Consider the following 21,415-nt stretch of genomic DNA (forward strand, 5'->3'; position numbering starts at 1 on the left):
CTAGCCTCTAAATACGAGCCCCCAGATGGGAAGTGATAAAGTGAGCACGAAGTATGGGGCTTTGTGAGCATTTTCCATGTATTCATGCTCTTTATTATGTCATTTCTATTGTTAGCTAATCCATTCATTTTGAGACTTGGTCAGTAAGATCTGTCCCTACCGCATTTGGTTCCTGTTCACAATCGCATTTCACAGTGATAAGTTTTATATCTATGGCTGCCCATACACATTAAATAGCGGCCTGCCGATGGCTATGTCTCCCAGCAACCCTATACACATGGACACTCGGCTCAGTAAGAGTCTGTCCTATATGTTCTCTTAATGGTCCAAGAGTTTTTATGTTAAAAAAATAAATAAATAAAAAATTCTTGTAATTGGTCATGTGAAAATCATTTCTCTTTGTGTTTTAAATAGGTTTTCCAGCTAAAAGGTAATCAGAAAATCTAGAAAAAAAAAATCTCCAAATGCCTAATGTAATATCTTTAAGGCCGCCTGCAGACGAGCGGAAATCCCGCCGCGGGATTTCCCGCGGGATTTCCGCCGCTGAAAGTCTGCATAGGAGTGCATTACAATACGCACTCCTATGCAGACGGCCGCGGTTTGGCCGCGCGAAATCTTGCGCGGCAAACAAACCGCGGCATGTTCTAATTTTGTGCGGAGCACGCACTCACCTGGCCGCCGGCTCCGGTCTGCGCATGCGCCGACTGCGCGGCAGCCGGCACATCAAAGAGCTGGGGCCGCCAGGCGCGGGTGAGTACGCGCTCGCCCCTGCAGGCTCTGGGGTCGGATCGCGCGGCGAGATTTCTCGCTGCCGGATCCGACCCGCTCGTCTGCAGGCGGCCTAACTCTTCTATTGTTTCAGTCAAAGGGAAACTTTCAGGAGATGTATACACAGGCAACAGGAAAGTCACTGGGACCCTCAGACAGCATTTTAGAGGGGGACATTTATAAAACTGTCTAAAAGAAAACCGTTTAAGTTGCCCATAGCAACCAATCACATTGCAGTTTTCATTTTGTATTCAGATTTGGTGAAATGAAAGCTGCACTCTAATTGGTTGCTATGGGCAACTAAAGGCCGTTTTACATGTAACAATTATCGCTGAAAATGAGCGATAATCGTTACATGTAAACTCTGGCATTGTGCACTTTTTGCTTGAACGATGGATTTTACGTCACACAAAATCCATTGTTCAGCCGCAGAAAGACTGAGCAAATACATTCCATTTGAATGTATTTCGGTACTCTTTCAAAAGACTGCAGTATGTTCTCCCTGTGGCATGTTTACACTTGCTGCGAGGAGAACAGTGGAATGTGTCAGCAGCTGTTTACACAGCTGGGCTCTGCAAACATCTCCTGTAGGTCCTTTTACATGCAAATGAAGAGGATAAAGTGTTAATGGCCATTAAAACTTTGTGCAAATAGACCGCTAAATCTTTCAGTCCTTTGAAAGTTTATTACTGGGTGTAAAAGGGCTTTTATACAGTTTTTCTTTTAGATAGTTGCATAAATCTGCTCCATAGTTGGAAGAGAAGTCGTGTATGACGCTCTTGAGTTTGGGCCTTGAGACCTGTGGTCAGTCCGGCATTCACTTTGGAAGTCTGTACGTGAAACGGACGGAGCTAAAGACAGTGTGGTTAGCGCCTGACATGAATTGCCATTCTCCTGCTAGCTCCAGTCCCTGCAGGTTAACCCCTTAGACACCACAGTGAAGGCTGACTGCTGCATCTAAGCAGTTGACAGAGGGAGGGTGCTTCTTTTGTTAGTCCATCAACTTTCCTGCAATGTGATTGTGGGTGTCAGTGGTTGCTGTGGCAAGGGGCGGCCTAGTAAAAAGCTTCTGCTATTTACTTAAGTCAATTTAAGATGCTGCCAGTGACCTATAGAAGTATATTGTTATGTGAACAGACCAATACTAGTTCAAATCTGATAGGAGTTGGAAAAAAAAAAAGAAAACTAATTTTATAATAAAACGTTTTTTAATTACATTTAGAGAAATTACATTTTTAGGAACCCCTTTTCCCAGTCATCACTTCAAAAATAAATGTAATATAATTTTGTATTGCCATGTAAATTAAAGCCTGATGCATTAAACTGTTACATTAATTGTCTTGCACGGTGAACTGTCGAGGAGGGAAAAAAATAATAAAAATTTGTGCTTTTTCGATCACCCTGCCTCCCAGAAAAAAATGAACATAAAGCAATCCAAAAGTCTTATGTACCCCAAAATGACACTTGAAAATAGTGTGCTGTGCTGTCAGCTTGCTCACTTCATATATCTCATGATCCACTGCTTGCTCAAGTGGTACCCCAAAATGGTACCAATAGAAATTTATAGCGTGCTCTAAAAGAAACGAGCCCTTGCACAGCTCCATTGATGGTAAAATAAAATGTGATTGTTCCCAGCAAGAGAAACCAAGTAATCTTGTAGATAAGCTAGCTTTTAAGGCTAAAAAAACACATGTTAGAGCAAGCTTTCCAACCACTCAGGAGTTTTCCTTAGGCATAATGAAATGGATCTAAAGAGGTTTGTGTGTGTGTGTATGTGTGTGTATGTATGTGTGTATATATATATATATATATATATATATATATATATATATATATATATATATATATATATATATATTCATTCACTTATTACAAGGTACAGACATGAATGTGATTAATTTGCACTTGAAAGGATACTGCAACAGGATGAGTAGAGCTAAAAACATAAATAGTTCACTGATAAGGGAGTGAAGGTGTTATGGTCCCTGAATTAGTGTTAGGGGGTCACCAGGCCAGTAGTGTTATCTGTGCTGTAGATTTCTCATACTTTCCAGTCATGTAAGTGTCAAGGGTTGTTATAAATTTGTACTCCCAAATTCTTCTGTGGCTTCGTGATTTGAAATTGGCTGAGTATAATAACTTTCATGTGTTCTATGTTGTGTCAGTGACTCGAAAGGTGCTCGGCCACAAATAATTCTGACTTTCCCTGTTTAATTGTGTGGCGATGAGACCTCATCCAGGCTTCAAGTTTTTGTCCTGTTTCTTTAACATCAAGGCCCCCAACAGTACATTTAGGCTGCCTGTCCAAAGTTGTGATGAAATATCGCTAGCGATATTCCGCCGCGGAGGAGCAGGGGGAGAACTGACATGTCTCTGCGATGAGCCTACCTGATAGGGTCACCGCGGAGAATCATAGCATGTTGCGATTTTAATTCCGCAAGCAGAGAATCAATGTGATTCTCCGCTCGTCGACGTCGGGCTGCGCTTTCCATAGTTAGCCTATGAAAAGCATTCACTGCGTTACCCGCAGCCGGATTATGGCCGCGGATAATACAGTGACATATCGCCCATGAACAGGAGGCCTTACTGCATTGAATCAGGTACACAACATTGGATGTGGAACATGTGAATGTCCCCGGGATCTTAGTCTTACTGTGGGTTGAGGATTTGTATCCTGTCCGTAGTCAGTATATGTGAGCACGTCTTGCAGCTCCTTACATGACAGGGATACGTTCCTTTTTGTATGTCAGAGGGCAATGCACTCCTGATTATAAGGTTCCTCAAATTTGGAAGTTGCCTATAACATAGAAGGTCTCGGGCGATTAGACGCTGGAATTAGACGGAGCCATAGAGACGGGGACGCCAGCGCAGGGCAGGTAAGTGAATAACTTCTGTATGGCTCATATTTAATGCACGATGTATATTACAAAGTGCATTAATATGGCCATACAGAAGTGTATAACCCCACTTGCTTTCAAGCGAGACAACCCGTTTAATGTCTGGTTTATGGTGGGAAAAGTAAAGTTAAGGCTGATTTAGACACAAAGATTTTTGCTCAAAAATCTCTCTTTTGAGCGATAATCGTTGTCTAAGGGCACTGACATTGTGTGGTTTTCGTTAAGCCGTCGGTGATTGCTGATCTTTCAGCATGCTGAAAGACAACAATGAGCCTTATCTGGAATTCACAGTGGGATACAGCTGATACTATTGTTTCAACTGTATCCTGCTCCCTAAAGACAGGCTGGGTATAAAGAACAGAGCTGTCCAGCTGTGTTCTTCATACCCCGCTCGGGGTTATACAGCCGAGCGCTCCGAGGAAAGAACAGCTGGATGCAGAAGACAAGCAGCCCCACTTGTCTTCTGCATCCTCTGAGAGTATATTTCAGGTAGTATAAAAATGTGGAGGAACACTGGGGATGTTTGTAACGTGAGTAGATAACTTTCCTGTGTGTTTTGTTCTTTCTTTCCATTACCTGTGTCTCCAGCTTGTAGACGTCCTGGCTTGGGACATGTCACTGCTTTGGAGACCTCTCTCCCCAGTATCCAGCACACCACCTAGCTGTCCCACACTCCCACCCCATACCTCACATCATCCTTCCCAGGCCTCTACAAGGCTTGTCTTGCTACTTCCTTTACTCTGCCAATTCGTGTATTTCTCCACCGCTTTCCTGGATGTCACAGGAACGCGCACAACTTCCTGTATGCTTGTAAAGAGTCCATTTTTCTTCATGGTTACTTGTATCAATCAACATACAATCTTTATCTGTTCCCAACCTACAGAACTTGACACTATTCCTTCCGTCTGACTCTTTATATAGTGTGTATAAGTGGAGAGAGCGCTATAGAGTACATGTGTTAAGGCTTGCTCACAGTGTCCGAGGTTCCACTTATAACCTCTATTGCTGAATTCTGTTAAACAGCTTAAATAGTGCAGCATGCTGCCCAGGTTGGTCCTGTAAAATGCCGAAAGCCTAAAAAGACCCCATAATAGCCAATAGGGCCAGTTTGGTGCTGCTGGGTTCCGTCATCTGACTGTTCCATTAGGACTGTCCCTTCTTGGGTACTGTTTTCCTAGAAGTGCTGATGCTATCAAGGTGTGTGTGTGTGTGTGTGTGTGTGTGTGTGTGTGTGTGTGTGTGTGTGTGTGTGTGTGTGTGTGTGTGTGTGTGTGTGTGTGTGTGTGTGTGTGTGTGTGTGTGTGTGTGTGTGTGTGTGTGTGTGTGTGTGTGTGTGTGTGTGTGTGTGTGTGTGTGTGTGTGTGTGTGTGTGTGTTATATATATAAAAAATTTTTTTTTCTTTTTTACGCGTTCATACATCCATAGAGTGCTGTTTGCAGGCTTGCACCCATTAGTTATGGCCCTACTGTTAGATCATGAACGCTCTCCTGTACTAAGGGTACCACACAAAATAAAGTAAAACTGATGCCAGAGTTGGTGGTCTTCTGTTCATCCAACTCTCAAAAGAAATATCATAAAAAGTGATTCCAAATGGATATGGAACCCAAAATGGCTTGAGTTAAAACATAGACCCCTATCCTATGGGAACTGCAGAAAAGGGGAGGAGGAGGGATTTTAGCAGCACCCAACGCTACAAAAACATGGCTGGCTCTAGTTAACCCTTATAAGCCGCTCCGAGAATTTATTCCGACCGAGGGATTTCCGGGCTGTGGCGTATATTTTTGCTAATACGCCGCAGCTGCCGTGGAAAGTCAAGGAAACACAACTTTTGGCCGCGACTCGATAGTGGCTTTTTCATTTTCACACATTCTTCGGCCAAGATGTGGCCCGTGTGAAAAGCATTGCCTGTGTGAAAGAGGCCTTGGGCTGCTTTTAGACGAGCCAGTTCTTGTTTGAACTGTGAGTGGCGCCGCCGTTGGCTCGTTGGCTGTCATGCAGCCTGTTTAGACAAGTGGACATGTTGTTGGCTCGTTCGAACGAGCATCATTCACATCGCTGTATAATGTGAAAAACAGAGCAAACGCTGTTTAAACTGAGCGCTAAATGAACGAGACAACAATGATTGTTATGCCTGCATACCATAGCGAAAAGCGAACGATTCTCGTTCAATTGTTGGCTCGCGTTTAAACTGAACTATTATTGTTTAAACTATCTTTTTCTTTTGGACAATAATTTTTCCATCTCAAATCGCCTTTACGCTGAGGGATAACACCTATGTATAAATAACAGTATCCACCATTCACAATAGGTGATCAGCTGTGACTTTCTACTCCCCCCTCTCTGTAAAATGACATCTGCACAGGCCACAGAGCATGTCTAGAACAGTCTCCTATACAAGTCAATGGGTTCCCTCCTGTCCGCTGTGTGAATGGTCCATGAAGCTGCTGTAAAACATTTGTTGTGCAGCTCAGGAAAGATGGCCGCCCCCATAGTCATGTATAGACAGCAGAATAACAATTTCTACAATCTGAAAATAAAATCAGATTAGAAAAATTGAATGCTGCTTTATCTGGTTTTACGTAATAAACCGCTTTTGGTGATGTAGTCCCTTTTTAAAGAGAGAAGCTTGTGTGATTCCATTATCCCGTGTCTTCATTAGTACAGAAGCGACCAGCGGTTTGTCCATGCCGGTGACATTCCAGGCCCACCCTGGATGCAGTATGCTGTTACGGTCCCCTTTGTCTCAGTTCTTGTTCTTTCTTCCCCATGGTTTAGAAGTACCCAGCATAGATGTGGTGATTGTAAATGGAAGGAAGGGTTTGGTCAGCAGCATAATATCCTATAGTGCTTTACCCTGGTAGATAACATCAGGGCTCATGCATGCACATGGAACTTTGTCTGAGGACTCCGCAAGCTGTCTGTTAGGGTTGAATAGAGCGAGCCGCGGCACTTGTCTGGGCGCTGAAGGCATATCCTCTACGAGGACCCGATTAGAAGTTGCAATTGTTCCAAATAAACAAACAGTGCCAAATTTCTTTGATATTGTAATCTTTTGATAAAGAAGTCTGAAAGGTCCTTTGAGACCTTTTTTTAGATTTTAGACAGAATAGTTGAGTGGCAGGACTTCCCTTGCTGATATGCTGGGAGCCGTTCAGGACTGCTTCACTTGCCTACTGATAACGGGAGGAATTGCACTGGGCTGTTGGTGAGCTGGAAGAGGTAAGTACACACAGTATTCACACGGGTGCTTGTTTCTCCTGTAAACGTGAAGAATCTGCAGATGTTTCCAGTTTCCAGGTAGATGGCAGACCTCTCTGTTGTACAGTGCCACTATTATGTTCTTCAGTGCCAGCCTGGTAAGGAAATGAGCATTTTATATACCCACTACAGCAAAAGATGTGTTTTTTTGTTTTTTTTAAACTTCTTCTGGAGTCGGCAGGTAGGAGCAGTTTTCCAACTGTGAATCTGGAAGTAACTTCCCCCCCCCTTTTTGGAGACTATTTACAAAAACGAGTTCCTTGTAATGTGCCAGTTGGCTTAATTTGTGCCCAGCTGTGGGAAATGCCAGCATGTGTTAGTGTTTGCAGTGGGATCCCATTATACAGAGGTGACTCTGTCTTCCCAGAATGACGTACTTGTGTTGCTTTTTGCTCACACGGCCAGGGCAGCCCTTGGAAATATGTGATTCCTCATGTGGGTGGATGAATTTCTAAATTGTGCTTGTGGCTTCACCCAGTGATGGTTTCATGCTGGAGATCTCCTACTTGTCATCTCTTCGCCTGGATTGATGTTTTCGGTAGGCTAAATTATCGGCTTTTAAGAATTCTGAAAAACGTATTTTGCGGTCCCCATTCTCTAGCAGTGTTCACATGTAGGGCTTGGTCACATCAGTGCTTCTGCGTTAAGTTTTTCTGCTCCATTTAGTCCTATGACAGAACTGAATGATGCTGAACAGATGCCATGGACTACAATTGGGTCCCTTTTGGTTTCCGGACTGGCTTCTGGTGCTATTTGGTCCTGTTTTGTAACGGAATTCAGAAACAGAAGTTCCGTACGGGACCTCTGACGCTGATGTGAGCGAGGCCTTATAGCAGACACCAAGTCATTGGCTGAATGGCTCGTTCATGTGAGCATAAAAATGGTGTGCAGCCAAGAGTTGGCAATGAACGTGCGTCATCACTCATCTTTAGGGCCCTTTCACACTTGCGATAAAATTGCACTATGTGAGTGAGTGAAAACGCAGAATTATGCAACCAATGATTTTCAATGGTCTTATTCCCATTTGCGATGTTTTCAGTTATGCAATGTGGCATAAAAAATGGGACGTCCTGATTTTTAAAAAAAACTTTTAAATCTCCCATGTTTCCCTATGGAGCCTCCTTTTTATCGCTATGCACAAACTTGCAAATTTTTTTGTGGGAAAAACGTGATTCTTGCTGCAATTTTCTCGGAGCAAAATTGTGATTGCCAGTGTGAAGGAGCCCTTTGTGCTGATTGTCGGGCTGCACTTCAAATGATCAGCCCTACAGTTGTCGGGAAAACGCGAGCCGCTAGCGCTCATGTATTAGCATGAATTAGCCCATATAAAGGCCTGGTAGACCAGCGCCAATCATGTTGATGGGTGCTTGTCTACTGCAGCAAATAAGGCCCTGGAGCTGTGTATTGGTGTCAACAACACCTGATCTGTAATCGGGTTCAGAGATAAGCTCTTTCATGTAACAAGTGCATGTAGTGATGTGCCCGGTACGGCTGCAGACTTGCAGTCCCCCCTCCGTAGAGCTCTGCATTGTCGGCCGGCTGTGAAGGCTTCATGTGTGAGTCAGGCGGGTGTTCCAGGCTGTGATGCTCCCTTATTTCTCCAAGTTTGGGCAGGAGGAGGATGATGAATTCAGTGTGTTATTTTTACCAGGAATATTGTCTTGCATTCTTTATGAATGACTCCCGCACCACAACTTCTTCCATTAAGCTTCAACCACTTAACCCCGCGGCTGCCAACCCCTGACGGCTGTAATCCCACCATTAGTGTGCTTTAACACACATGCTTTATTTTCCAAAAAGCACCAAAGCCAGAAGTAGATTCAGACGTTATGGGAACTAGTAAAGGAAGGACTTGTACTTCTGGATCCACTTCTGGCTTTGGCTCAGAACATTACGACAACGGCGGTAGTGTTCTTCTAAAAACCGCTGTATACGACGCCATCCTTGTCTTTTATTGCCAAACCGCAGCCTGCAGTAATTGCCCGCATATGGCGGATAGGCCACCCTTGTGTGTACCGATCAGGTAAGGGTATGTTCACATGGATTGCCATGGATTTGATTCAGAATCAGCACCATCTGAATAGGAATCCGTACTCTGTAAGGTGCAGATTTTTCTCCCTGCGCAGAAAAAAGCGACATGCCCTTCTCCTTTAAAAAAACAAACAAACAAAAAAAACTTCGATTTCACACTGAGGCCTCCTGCAGATCCATTGCAAGAGTGACAAATCTGTGACAAAATTACGTGGCTTAGCGGTTGATTTTCTGCTATGGTTTTAGAGATAGAATCGATCATGGAAGCATACTCTTAAGGCCGGGCTCACGATTACCACTTATTATGCGTGTGATTTCCACGTGTGTGATACACGGTAATTTGCAGGCAATCAAATACATTGCCTTATACTATTTTGCTCACATATGTGTGTAAGAATTGCGTAACACACAAGCGCAAAAAAGGCAGCTGCTTCTATTTTGCTGTGTATTGCCATTGTTCTTTATAGCCACGTAATAAATGCAGCTCATACGCTATTACATTGTGTATGGGTGGCGTAAATACGCACCACTGAGAAGCGTCCGCGCAGGCAACAAAATAAAAAAATTAGGAAGACCCATGCACACTGTTGTGCACAGTACAGTATTACTGGCATACACTGCGGTAGGCCGGCTCACCGCTGGCCCCACAACTGTAACACCCTGCGTGACTCTCGCAGAGATTTACACATACGGCCATGTGAGTCCGGCCAAAAAGTTAACTAATGCGAAAGTTGTATTTACAATAATCTAGCAAACCAGGCACATGATCCACAACACACAGGATTTACATTATAAGTGTAACTAGAATTGCTGTAAACTCCTGACATGTCGCAAACCACTTATATTCATGAGTTATGTCCAATCCAAACTTGTGGTCCACAGTGGTTAGCTGGGCTTACATGTTAGCTGCGGGGCATGCTTCACTTATTGGAGGGGAGTTCTCTGTGGGATCTCCATATGGCCCTGCTGGGTTGTGGAGTCTGTAGGTCAGCCCGGCTTCAAAATAAAAATATGCATATATTAATGCCGGCTTCACGCGGACGGGTCAGATTCTACATTGGATTCCGGCTGTGCAGCCGGCCGGTGACCCCCCCCCCCCCCCCCCCCCCCCGTACCTATGGTTTCTGCATTGTGTATGTCTGTGGTAGATTGCTATCGGTCGTGTACAGCACACGTTGTTTTTTTTAATTCAATATTTGTATTTCCCGTGCCATTGCTAGACGCTGACGGGGGTACCCACGGCCCATACGTAATGTCACTTGCGTATGGGCTGCAGGTCGGGGGGCCTTCCTGGACTTTAATGGGGGCTGTCCACGCGGTGTCTGCAGCAAAATAGAGCATGCTTAGATTTTTTTTTTTTTATTAATTTTTTCTTCATCCGCTCGTGAATATGCAGTTTGTATCCTCGAGTGTGAGCGAAAAACCGAAAGCACATGCCTTTCAATGCATGCCATTTGCTGCGGGTCATCCGCACTGATGCTGATCGTGGGTTCCGCAATAGGAATCTGGTCGTGTAAAGCCGACCGGAGTCTGATGATACCATTTTACTACAGTGAATGTCTTAATTGTTATACAGGAGTTAGAGATGGAAGTTAGGCTTCTTCCATTGGATAGGGACATACTGCTGTATTTTTTGGGTGGGAATTCATTTGGAAATAACCTCCATGTGTCTCCTTGTAAAATTGGAAACCCAGTACAGCCCAGTAAAGACCTCTGTGTTTACCTATTTAAGTGCAGCATATATAAATCTTGGTATTTTCTATCGTGCCAACTTATTCCGCAGCGCTTTCAGGTAATTATTACTTATTACCCCCCCACCAAGCTGGGTTCTCATTTTACCGACCTTGGAAGGATAGAAGGCTGAGTCCACCTTGAGCCGGCTACCTGAATCATGCAGGGATCGAAGGCGAGAGCTTACTCTGCTCCACACAAGGCTCATAGGCTATTAAAGAATAGTTTTAGTTGATGTCCCATTTATGAATTGTCTGCCATCTTGATTCCTCCTTCTACCCAGATATGGTTCCTCTAATGCAGCCTACATCTTCCTTCGGCTTACGGACAGAGAGGGTGCGAAGTCCCATCACACTGCACTTGCCCTGCCTGGATCCTATCCAGGGGGAATAGTAATGGATCAGTCACATAGACTATGCAGGGTGATTTAGAGGATGGCATTTCCCATCCTGTATGAGCTTCAGCCGGTCTCCCCTGCCTCCGGCTTGTGATGGGGTTTCTCCCTGCGAACTCTTACAAGCAGGAGGCAGGAAGAGCAGTGTGAAGCTGCAACTCCTAGGAGGTACAGACGGTGAGAGTCAGGGGGGAGGAGCTCTTCAGCAGCACTCTCTGCATGGGGGACACAGGAGGGTGGAGTGGGGAGACTTCTGAGAGCGGCCAGGTGATGGAAGTCCTCCACACAGGGAAGACTGATGTCCTGCCTACATTGGAGAGCTAGCTCTGGACTGGTAGTCAGACTGATATCGCAAGACTCGTGGATCAAAATGTGCAATATGGATATCACAGAGTTGGGGAAGAAACAAGTTACACGCTAGAATAGTCCTGCTGTAATGATCTGTGTGGTGTGTGCATGAGCCATTAGAGTAACGAGCTTTTATCACATAATATAATGGAGAAAATCTGTTTATGCATCAGAATGAAGCTTATATTATAATGGAACTGCACTGTTCTCCATCTTTTGGATCATGTGGGTCTACACTGTAGTGCCGGCTGTTTATGGATTGTGTCTTTACTTAAAGTTGTCTTTGTCATTCTTTCAGCGTAAAAGGCCGGTATCTTGAAGTTTGGAGGGCCTCTTTCTGAACTCTGTCAAAATGGAGAATGAGGAGAAGATCAACAAGGGGCAGGAAGATGAAATGGTGAGTAAATTAAATTTTCAATAGTTTCTCGTTGGGTATTCCTATTTTTAACATTGACGTTTGCTTTAACCCCCTTAAAGACAAAGCACAGTAAATGCACGGCCTTGGATTAAACCTTAGATTGGGCTTTCATCTAAGCCAATAGTAATAAATACAGCACAAAATTAAAGCTCCTGCAAATGTAGCAGGAGCAGGTCAGGTCCTTTGCTACAAGTCACTGCTGAGGACCCAGAGGAGAAGGCAGAAGCTGTTTTTAACCGCTTCTGTCTTGTCCTTTTATAGGCTACATAGCGCTTAAAGGGGTTGTCCCGCGCCGAAACGTTTTTTTTTTTTTTTTTCAATAGCCCCCCCGTTCGGCGCGAGACAAACCCGATGCAGGGGTTAAAAAAGAAAACGGGATAGTGCTTACCTGAATCCCCGCGCTCCGGTGACTTCTTACTTACCTGGTGAAGATGGCCGCCGGGATCTTCTCCCTCGGTGGACCGCAGGTCTTCTGTGCGGTCCATTGCCGATTCCAGCCTCCTGATTGGCTGGAATCGGCATGTGACGGGGCGGAGCTACAAGGAGCCGTTCTCCGGCATGAGCGGCCCCATTCAGAAAAGAAGACAGGACTGCGCAAGCGCGTCTAATCCGGCGATTAGACGCTGAAAATTAGACGGCACCATGGAGACGAGGACGCCAGCAACGGAACAGGTAAGTGAATAACTTCTGATAACTTCTGTATGGCTCATAATTAATGCACAATGTACATTACAAAGTGCATTAATATGGCCATACAGAAGTGTATAGACCCACTTGCTTTCGCGGGACAACCCCTTTAATGATGACGTGACTGCTGGATGCCTCCTGCCACAGCAGAGCTGCAGGGCCCTAGAAGACCCAGATCAGCTGTTGGTGACTACTGTCACTAGAAGGGGATGTTTTTTCCTGTTTCTAGGGCTCCTATGGATGTCCAAGCTACAGTGGAAAAGTGTGATGTTTTAAAAAAAAAAAATAAAAAAAAAAAATAAAATTTGAATAAAATCACTGTGAATGTCCCTCAGGGGTTTTCTGTGATGTTATGGGGAACATAGATAGTAGAAAAAAATAGTTAAAATTAAAAAATTAATCAATAACAGAATATAATAAACCGATATTTGTCCTGTGATGAGACTGTACTATTTATATATTAAAGTGTCAAATAAAACGAGCAACACATTTCCATAGTTTATTTTAGTGTAAATATACTATTTTTTTTTTTAAATAAGCAGCTATGAATTAACTTTTTTTTCTTACTTTTTATCACAAATTAAAATACGGGAATAAGAAGGCAGTAAAAAAAGATCTGAAAGAAAAATAGTCCTATATGTCACAGGAAAAAAAATCGTAGCAAAAATAATTCTGGTAGCTGAAGAAGAAAACTGGGTAGTAAAACCACCACATGAGTAAAATCCCTAAAGTGTCTGCTACTTTAGGACCAAAACACCCTGGTCCTTAAGGGGTTAAAAAATACTCCTAAGGAGTAGTATACTTGCAAATTTTTCAACCCGGTGGTATTGCCCAGGATGCCCTTTGTAATGTGCTGCTTTTATTTTTATTTCCTCTGATTTTTGTGATTTTGCCCAAGTATTTTAGAGAGACCGCAAAGGCTGCTTCATCATAAGGATGCACTGAAAATTCAATTATTCCTTGAGAGATCTCAATCTGTAGCAGTTCATACATGTAGCAGTTTATAGTAGTTGTTAATTAGCTCTTGCCAAGATTGGTGCCACTTGATTGGTGCCTAATGATTTTCACAGATTGTTGACGTTAAGTTTGCCCCAGTGTTAAGGCCCATTTAGACAGGACGAATGTTGGGCAAACTATGCCCGACACTCGTACCCGCTCACGTGTTTTTGCACAGGAGCAGGTATCGTTGCTTCACAGCTGGGCAGCTGCAGGAGATTTCTCTCCTCACGCTCCCCCGCCCCTCTTCATTCACTTAACATAGCGGCTGTTCAGTACCAAATAGCAGCTATTTACGCTGAGCGATCAGCTCATCGTTCAGAATTTTACGCAGTATAAACGATGGGCGATGAGCTGATCGCTCAGTGTAAATAGCAGCCGCTGTGTTATGTCAATGGAGAGGGGTGGGGAAGCTAGAGGAGAAAAATCGCCTGCAGCCGCCCTGCTGTGAAGCAACGATATTTGCTCTTGTGCAAAAGCACATGAGTGAGTACTTGCGAAGACGAGTGTCAGGCATCATTTGCCCGACATTCATCCCGTCCTAATGGGCCTTTTACATACAAAGCTAATATTTGAGGATATCCAGCAAATAGACCAAAGAATTCTGGGCTCACTTTTCCTGCATGTGTTTTTTTTTTTTCTTCTCCATTTTATTGTGGCATTACTGTATAGTAAATTTGATGGAAATGTAATGGATAACGAGAATTCAATGTCTTCTATGCCTTAAGGGGGATCCCCTATAGTATTACAAATAACCCTCTTTGAAATAGTACTCTAATCGAATGGGCTAACCAGCTCTTTGTATTTACTCAGCTGTTCTTTGTAGCCATGCTCACGGTTTTATAATGGATACAGACTATCTTTTATAGCCGAGATATCTGATCCATCTCCGAAGCCTCTAATATATAGACTACACTGTTTTCATATGTGACATCTATTTAAAAGGTTTGTGTATAACGCTCTTTGGGGTACATTTTATCATAAAAACCAGTAAACATATAAAGTGCTCATTTAAGTATTAATAACCTGGACAATTGTCCATCACCTACAAGGTCACTCAGTGGAAATGTCACTTTGTTAAGCCCCATTCTCACACACAGATGATCGTTCAAAATTTGTCAGAAACTGACAGTTTTGAGCGATTATTTTGCATTAGGTACTAATGGGTTAATCAGCCCATTAGTAGCTAACTAGCTTTATTTGCATGTATTTAGAGAACAGGGGGTGGTCTGTTCTCTAAATACATTGCATTGTTCTCCAGTGGGACAGTGGCTGAAAAAGTTATTAGCGCTGTCCACGGAGAACTAGGCGTATGGTCCGTCCTATCAGGGACAACGGATTATAAGCTGAGCTGAACTCTACAATGGACGGAAAGTGCACGGTAACAGAGCGAAGTTTAAGCGATAATCGTTGTGTGTAAAAGGGCCTTTAGTCTAACCACTTTGATTTATTTTACTATACAGGAGATCTATGGATACAATCTTTGTCGGTGGAAGTTGGCTTTGGTAGCGGTGGGTGTGCTATGTACCGGAGGATTTCTCCTCCTCCTTCTCTATTGGATGCCCAGATGGCGCGTGAAGGCAACCTGCACTCGGACCACATTGAAAGACTGTGACGTTGTACTGCTGAGAACAACCGTAAGTCACTAAGTTGCTGGTGTAGCTTGAATGGACTAAACAGCCTGAGAAGTAGGCAGACCAAGCTGAATGATCTACAGGAAGTGGCTATTTCTGTTGCCATATTGTGAAGCTTGTAACTTTTTCATATTTCTGTCGATCGGACTGCATGAGGCCTTGTTTATTTGCAAGGTTACTTTAGTTTCTGTTGGTACTATTTTGGGGTACATATAGCATGTTGATCATGTTTTTTAAGAATATGGGGTGTCCAGAAAAACAGCAGTTCTTGCATTGTTAAATTTTTTTTTTCTTAGGAAATTTACCATATGAAATAACAATACATTTTAATAGTTGGGACTCTTATAGCTCGGTGAGACTAATTATTTTTAGAATATATGAAATGTGAAAGGCGTTTTTAATTTTAATATTTGTATTTATTTTTTAAAATGATAAACTTCTTAACAGTTTTGTTTAGGGGACTTCTGTACAGCTGTATATTGTGCATTTCATTATTAGTCTAATAGACTGCACTACATAGGGATCCCCTGATTGTGTTGTGTAGCTGTGTATGTGGGGGGGAATGTTGGAGTACCAGAGGGTCTTCTCTCCGGCTGGCCACTTAAAAGCGCTGTCAACTTAGACAGTGGCATCTCTATGATTATCCGCTGCAATGAGCTGTCGCGTATATCCAGCCGATTGAGCCCCCATGCATCACCTCTGACCGCCCGCCATATATTTAGGTGGGTACGTTTTACGGTGGGAGGTTCTTAAGGGGATACACTTATTTTATTTTTCTGTGCCTCAATTCAATAGCCAATGTTCTGAAAATGAAAAATACCACTACACTGGTTGACTTCAGCAAGGTATACTTATTTTGCTTGCCGTTTTATCAGTAATAAAGTATTTACAGCTCAATGAAATGGCTTTATATGTTACTTTTGGGCATATAACACTCATAAAGCCAACTAAAATACTTTAAAGTTTTTTTTCTCTTTTCTGTTGAATGAAGCTGGCCTTGAATCTAACCAACCATGCTTAAAATTGCAATGTGCGTGTGATGTGTTTTCTTCATTGACTGATATTAAAATCCCCATGCCGTGTTATTCCACCCTTCTTAATTTCTTGCATTTGTCTACAGCAAGGGAAATGGAAAAAGTGATGTACTGATTATAAAACTCTGCTTACTATATATACTCGAGTATAAGCCGAGTTTTTCAGCACACATTTTTATGGTGAAAAAGCCCCCCTCAGCTTATACTCGACTGAGGTAAAAAAAAAAACCCGCAATACTCCTCTCCCAGCCAGCGTCTGTGTCCCCGGCGTGATGGTCTCCCCGGCGGTGCGGCAAGCTGCTTGAGAATTCTCCCTGCTGTCATCGCCTTGCTCTGCTTTGAATTCCCCCACCATCAGCACTGTGTAAGTGCTGTGATTGGATTGAGGGCCAGCCAATCACAGCCGGCGCTCGATCATTCACAGCCATTCAGTGAATGGCTGTGATTGGCTGGCACTCGTTATTTACATACACTTTTCCACTTTAGCTGGGGCATCAATAGGAGCCCTAGCAGCTCTGCTGTAGCAGGAAATCCCAGCGGTCACATGACTGCCGGCTTGTGTAGTGAAAGTTATACTTCCACTTTCCCTCCGACATCATGACAGCATACATCTGGAGGTTGCTCACCTGCTGACCGGATGGGACAGGAAAAGGCAGAGCATAAAAGAAACCTCCCCTCCACCAAACACCAGTGCTTTTCCTGTCCCTTCATGACAGCAGCGGCAGAGCTCCAGCGATGCTGTCCCATGCCGGAGGATCCAGGGCTTACCGGTGAGCAGCGGCATCTCTCCTGGCAGCCCCGGTTGCCCCAGTGGGAAGTACCTCATCTGGGAGCTAACCGGGGACTGCGTGGGCCTGGGTCCAAGTACGGGCTTTCCGGCACCACCCCGGCCGTCATTTAGGCGGCGGCCACCATCTCTGGGTCCAGGACTGAGCAGCAGCATTTCTCAAGGGGGCGTGGCCTCAGCGGAGCACAGGGAGTAACGCGGTGACGGCAGACGCTCCGCAAAGGCGTGGCCTAGCGGGAAAAGGGCGTGGCCTAGCGTGGCTGGCGCCGGATTCAATTTTTAAAGCTCCTCTACACCAGGGAAGTTGGCTGGTGGTTCTTCACGCCGGGGAATCAATCCTAAATACAGGAGTTGATCCCACAAGCGCAGGATGTCGGCCAGAGGACCCAGAGAATCTCCAAACTAAGTGGTCCAGTGGGCCAACCTACAGACACCTGCACTACATACACTTCCTTACTAACAGAGTTCTCCCTTGTCATTTCAGGACAGGGATACTCAAAAACCTAAAGAGGCTAGGAGGAGGAGTAAAAAGTGTCCAGTGTGCTTGGCCAAACTCGACGACTCCTACACCAAAACATTGTCTTTCTCCTAACGTAATTTCCACTATTAGCGCCTTAAACCCTCGACAAAAAAAGATCTATTCCAAAGTCTGGAAAAAATTCTTGGAGTGGATGGGCCAGGACATCCAGCAGTTAGATCAGCCAGACATTCGTAAAATCCTAGACTTTCTCCAGGCGGGCCTGGATAAAGGGTTGAGTCCGAATACCCTCAAAGTCCAAGTTGCGGCTTTGGGGGCATTCTTTGATCTCGCGCTTGCGGAGCACAGGTGTATTAGGAGATTTCTTAGAGGGGCAAGTAGATTGCATCCATTTACAAAGCTTACGGCACCCCCCTGGGATCTGACCATAGTCTTTCAGGCTTTCTGCGATCCCCCATTTGAACCTATTAGAGATCTATCCTTCGCCTTGCTTACGTATAAGGTAGCCCTCCTTGTGGCAGTCACGTCGGCTAGACGCGTGGGTGAAATCCAGGCCCTCTCACCAAGGGCCCCATATATGACTATTCACCCAGACAAAATAGTATTTTCTTTAGACCCGTCCTTTCAGCCTAAAGTCTTGTCAGATTTCCACAGAGGCCAGCCAATAGTTATTCCAGCCTTCTGCCAAGATTTCAAAAACGAAAAGGAGCAGAAGCTTCATAATCTAGATGTCAAAAGAGCTGTACTAGCGTACCTTGAGGCAACGGAAAGTTTCAGAAAGACTGATAAACTTTTCGTTCAATTTCAGGGGCAGGCCAAAGGAAACCCGCTTCTAAAGATGCGATCGCCCGGTGGCTCAGGAGAGCTGTCCAGGAGGCTTACAAGGCCAAGGGCATCCCTCCTCCAGAAGGATTGAAGGCCCACTCGACGAGAGCGGTGGCATCTTCTTGGGCAGAAAAAGCGCATGCGTCAATCGAGCAGATTTGTAATGCAGCCACGTGGACTTCTGGCCATACTTTTATTAAACACTACAGGCTGGACTTTAAATGTAGTCAGGACGCAACCTTCGGTAGGAAGGTGCTCCAAGCGGTAATCCCTCCCTACAAAAGCCCATGCCATCCTCCAGATCCTCCAGATGTATGCTGTCATGATGTCGGAGGGAAAACGGGAATTTTTCTTACCGATAATTCCCTTTCTTGAAGGCCTCATGACAGCATACGGGCTTCCCCCCCCCCCCCCCCGCCCCTACCGACATGGTTACCCTTGTTTTGTCTAACACATGAGGTAATGTGTATGCTTATGTTTCTTTGTCTGAGGTGTGTGATGACAATAAAAACACACCTTCTGGTTAAGTATTGTCACTGTGGTTATTTGGAACGCACTGATGTTTGGTGGAGGGGAGGTTTCTTTTATGCTCTGCATTTTCCTGTCCCATCAGGTCAGCAGGTGAGCAACCTCCAGGTGTATGCTGTCATGATGCCTTCAAGAAAGGGAATTATCTGTAAGAAAAATTCCCGTTTTCACTTTTTAGTACTTAGCGCTCATTGGGGGCTGTGTACTCAGGGGAAAGAAGGCAGAAAGGGTTAAAAACCCCTTCTGCCTTCTCCTCTGGGTTATCAGCTGTGACTAACAGCTGAAAAGCTGACATGCTCCTGCTTGATTGTAAAAATACAGTGGGGATTTAAAGCCCCTGCTTCTGCAATCTGCTGGGTTTAAAGCCCAGGATCAAGTGCCGTAAATTTACAGTGCTTGGTCCTAAATGGGTTAAATTTCCTTACACCCAAATCACTTCCCTCTGCCCCTCGTGTAATGTATACTATAAATTGTGAGTGCATACAGGAACTAACAGATAATAAACGGTTGTCTTGTGCCTGATGCCATGAACTCATCCGCTCCCTGCAAATTATCTTTTTCTCCGCTGTAAAACACCACTTTCCCTAGCAGCTCCTGGACATGAAGGCTGCACAGTTCAGTGAATCCAAACATTTATTTTCAGCTATTAATCTAGTGTTGTATATAACTCTATGAATAGCGACACACAGGCTAGACCATTCAGAACGGAGTGTTCCCAATAATGGCGTGACTTACTAGTCTGTGTCTCGCACTCATAAAATAAGACACCCTAATAAGTCAACGTACATAAATTACAACTTCTCGACAGATGAGTTTACCTGTTCTCTTAGCACTCTTTAGCTGAATTGATAAATACACAGACTTCTAAAGGCTGATTTACACGCAACGATTATCGCTTTAAATTAGTCCAAGCGACTGCTTTTTAGCAATAGCCGTAGTGTGTAAATGTGTGCCCACTTACCGTGCACTCTTCGTCCATCGCTGAGTTCAGCTCAGCATAAAATCCATTGTCCCTGATAAGACAGACCGCGCACTGAGTTCTCTACAGAGAACAATAGTGATGTGTTTAGAGAACAGACCACCCGCTGTTCTCTAAAAAAGTGCCAATGAAGCTAATTGGCCACTAATGGGCTGATTAGCCCATTAGTACCTAATGCAAAATGATCGCTCAAAACTCATCTTTTCATATAAATGGACCTTAACCTTCAGAAGAAATCTGCCAGTAATAACTGGGCATGTAATAGATGCACACTGGAAGATCACACTGTTGCGGTCTGGTTTTGTTTATTTCCAAAATTTATAGAGAACGTAAACTGCTTTAGTGACTGAAAACAAAAGGCCGTTTGTTTATATTTTAATATTTATATTAAATTATTTAATATACAGATGTGTGCAAAACAATTTGCATTGCGTGCTTCATTGTGTGTTTGCTACTGAAAACAGTAAGTAAGCGGCATAAAGGCCGCCTGCACACGGGCGGAAATCCCGCGGCGGGATTTCCGCCACTGAAAGCATTACAATACACACTCCTATGCAGACGGCCGCGGAAAATGTCGCGTGGCAAACAAACCGCGGCATGTCCTATTCCTGTGCGGGACTCGCAGAGCCTCGCACAGAAATGTCACTCACCCAGCTGCCCGTCAGCTGGCACATGAAAGAGCCGGGGCCGCCGGGCGCGGGTGAGTACGCGCTCCTCCCTGCAGGCGCTCGGGTCAGGTCCCGCGGCGAGAATTCTTGCCGCCGGATCCGACCCGCCCGTCTGCAGGCGGCCAAAACCTCTGCAAACTGTTTAATTTTTTAAACTAAATTTTTGAAATCTTTTTCCTTCTATTTACTACAGTTCAGAGGTGTTTTGCGGCTTAGGCCGGTTTCACATCTGTGTTGGAGTCTCCAGCTGGAGGTTCTGTCACAGACCTGTCTGAAAATAAAAGAAAAAGTGCTAAAGCCGGAAACCTGGGCGTATCCCATTATAGTCAATAGGGTCTGCCTGGCGCTGTTCAGTTCTGTCCAGAGATGGAGCGGTTTGGCCTCAGATCCCCTTTCCTTTTCCCCAAATGGAGCAGGAAAGTGGACTCCCCAGATATGAAGCCTATTTTAATGACTGTTTTCAGTACCAAACCCGGCGTGGAGCCTGTGATGCAATTTTTTTTCACATAAGGCCGCCTGCAGATGGCTGGGTCGGATCCGGCTGCGAGAATTCTCACAGCCGGACCCGACCCGAGCCCCTACAGAGCAGCACGGAAGTCGCCCGCTCCTGCAGCTCCGGCTCTTTCATGTGCTGTCAGCCAGGCAGTCGGCGCATGCGCAGAGTGGAGTCGGCGGCCGGTTTGTTTGCTGTGCAGGATTTTGCGCAGACAAACCATGTCCATCTGCATAGAATTGCGTATTGTAATGCAAACCTATGCAGGCGTGTGTGGGTGGAAATTCTGCGGGGAATCCCGCCGTGGATTTTCCGCCCGCCTGCAGGCGGCCTAACTGTATATATTGTAGCAGTCGGCCTGAAATGGACATCTGAGGGCTGTCAAGACAGCTATGTACTTCATATCTCACACTAGTTCTGTAAATCATTGTTATAGCGCTGTCTGCTTCATGCACAAATC

At 44.6% G+C, this 21,415-nt stretch overlaps 1 protein-coding gene across 1 annotated transcript in view; it reads left to right on the forward strand.

Moving 5' to 3' along the window:
- The window catches only part of ATP13A3 (ATPase 13A3), a 99,248-nt gene that overhangs the window by 23,239 nt on the left and 54,594 nt on the right, over positions 1-21,415 (forward strand). The window contains exons 2-3 of the mRNA XM_066601726.1: positions 11,727-11,825; positions 14,993-15,166. Of these exons, the coding sequence (XP_066457823.1) occupies positions 11,781-11,825; positions 14,993-15,166 (219 nt within the window). The 5' untranslated portion in view covers positions 11,727-11,780. The remainder of the gene's footprint in view (positions 1-11,726; positions 11,826-14,992; positions 15,167-21,415) is intronic.

The sequence above is a fragment of the Eleutherodactylus coqui genome, chromosome 1 (genome assembly GCF_035609145.1).
Source record: "Eleutherodactylus coqui strain aEleCoq1 chromosome 1, aEleCoq1.hap1, whole genome shotgun sequence".
Lineage (NCBI taxonomy): Eukaryota > Metazoa > Chordata > Amphibia > Anura > Eleutherodactylidae > Eleutherodactylus > Eleutherodactylus coqui.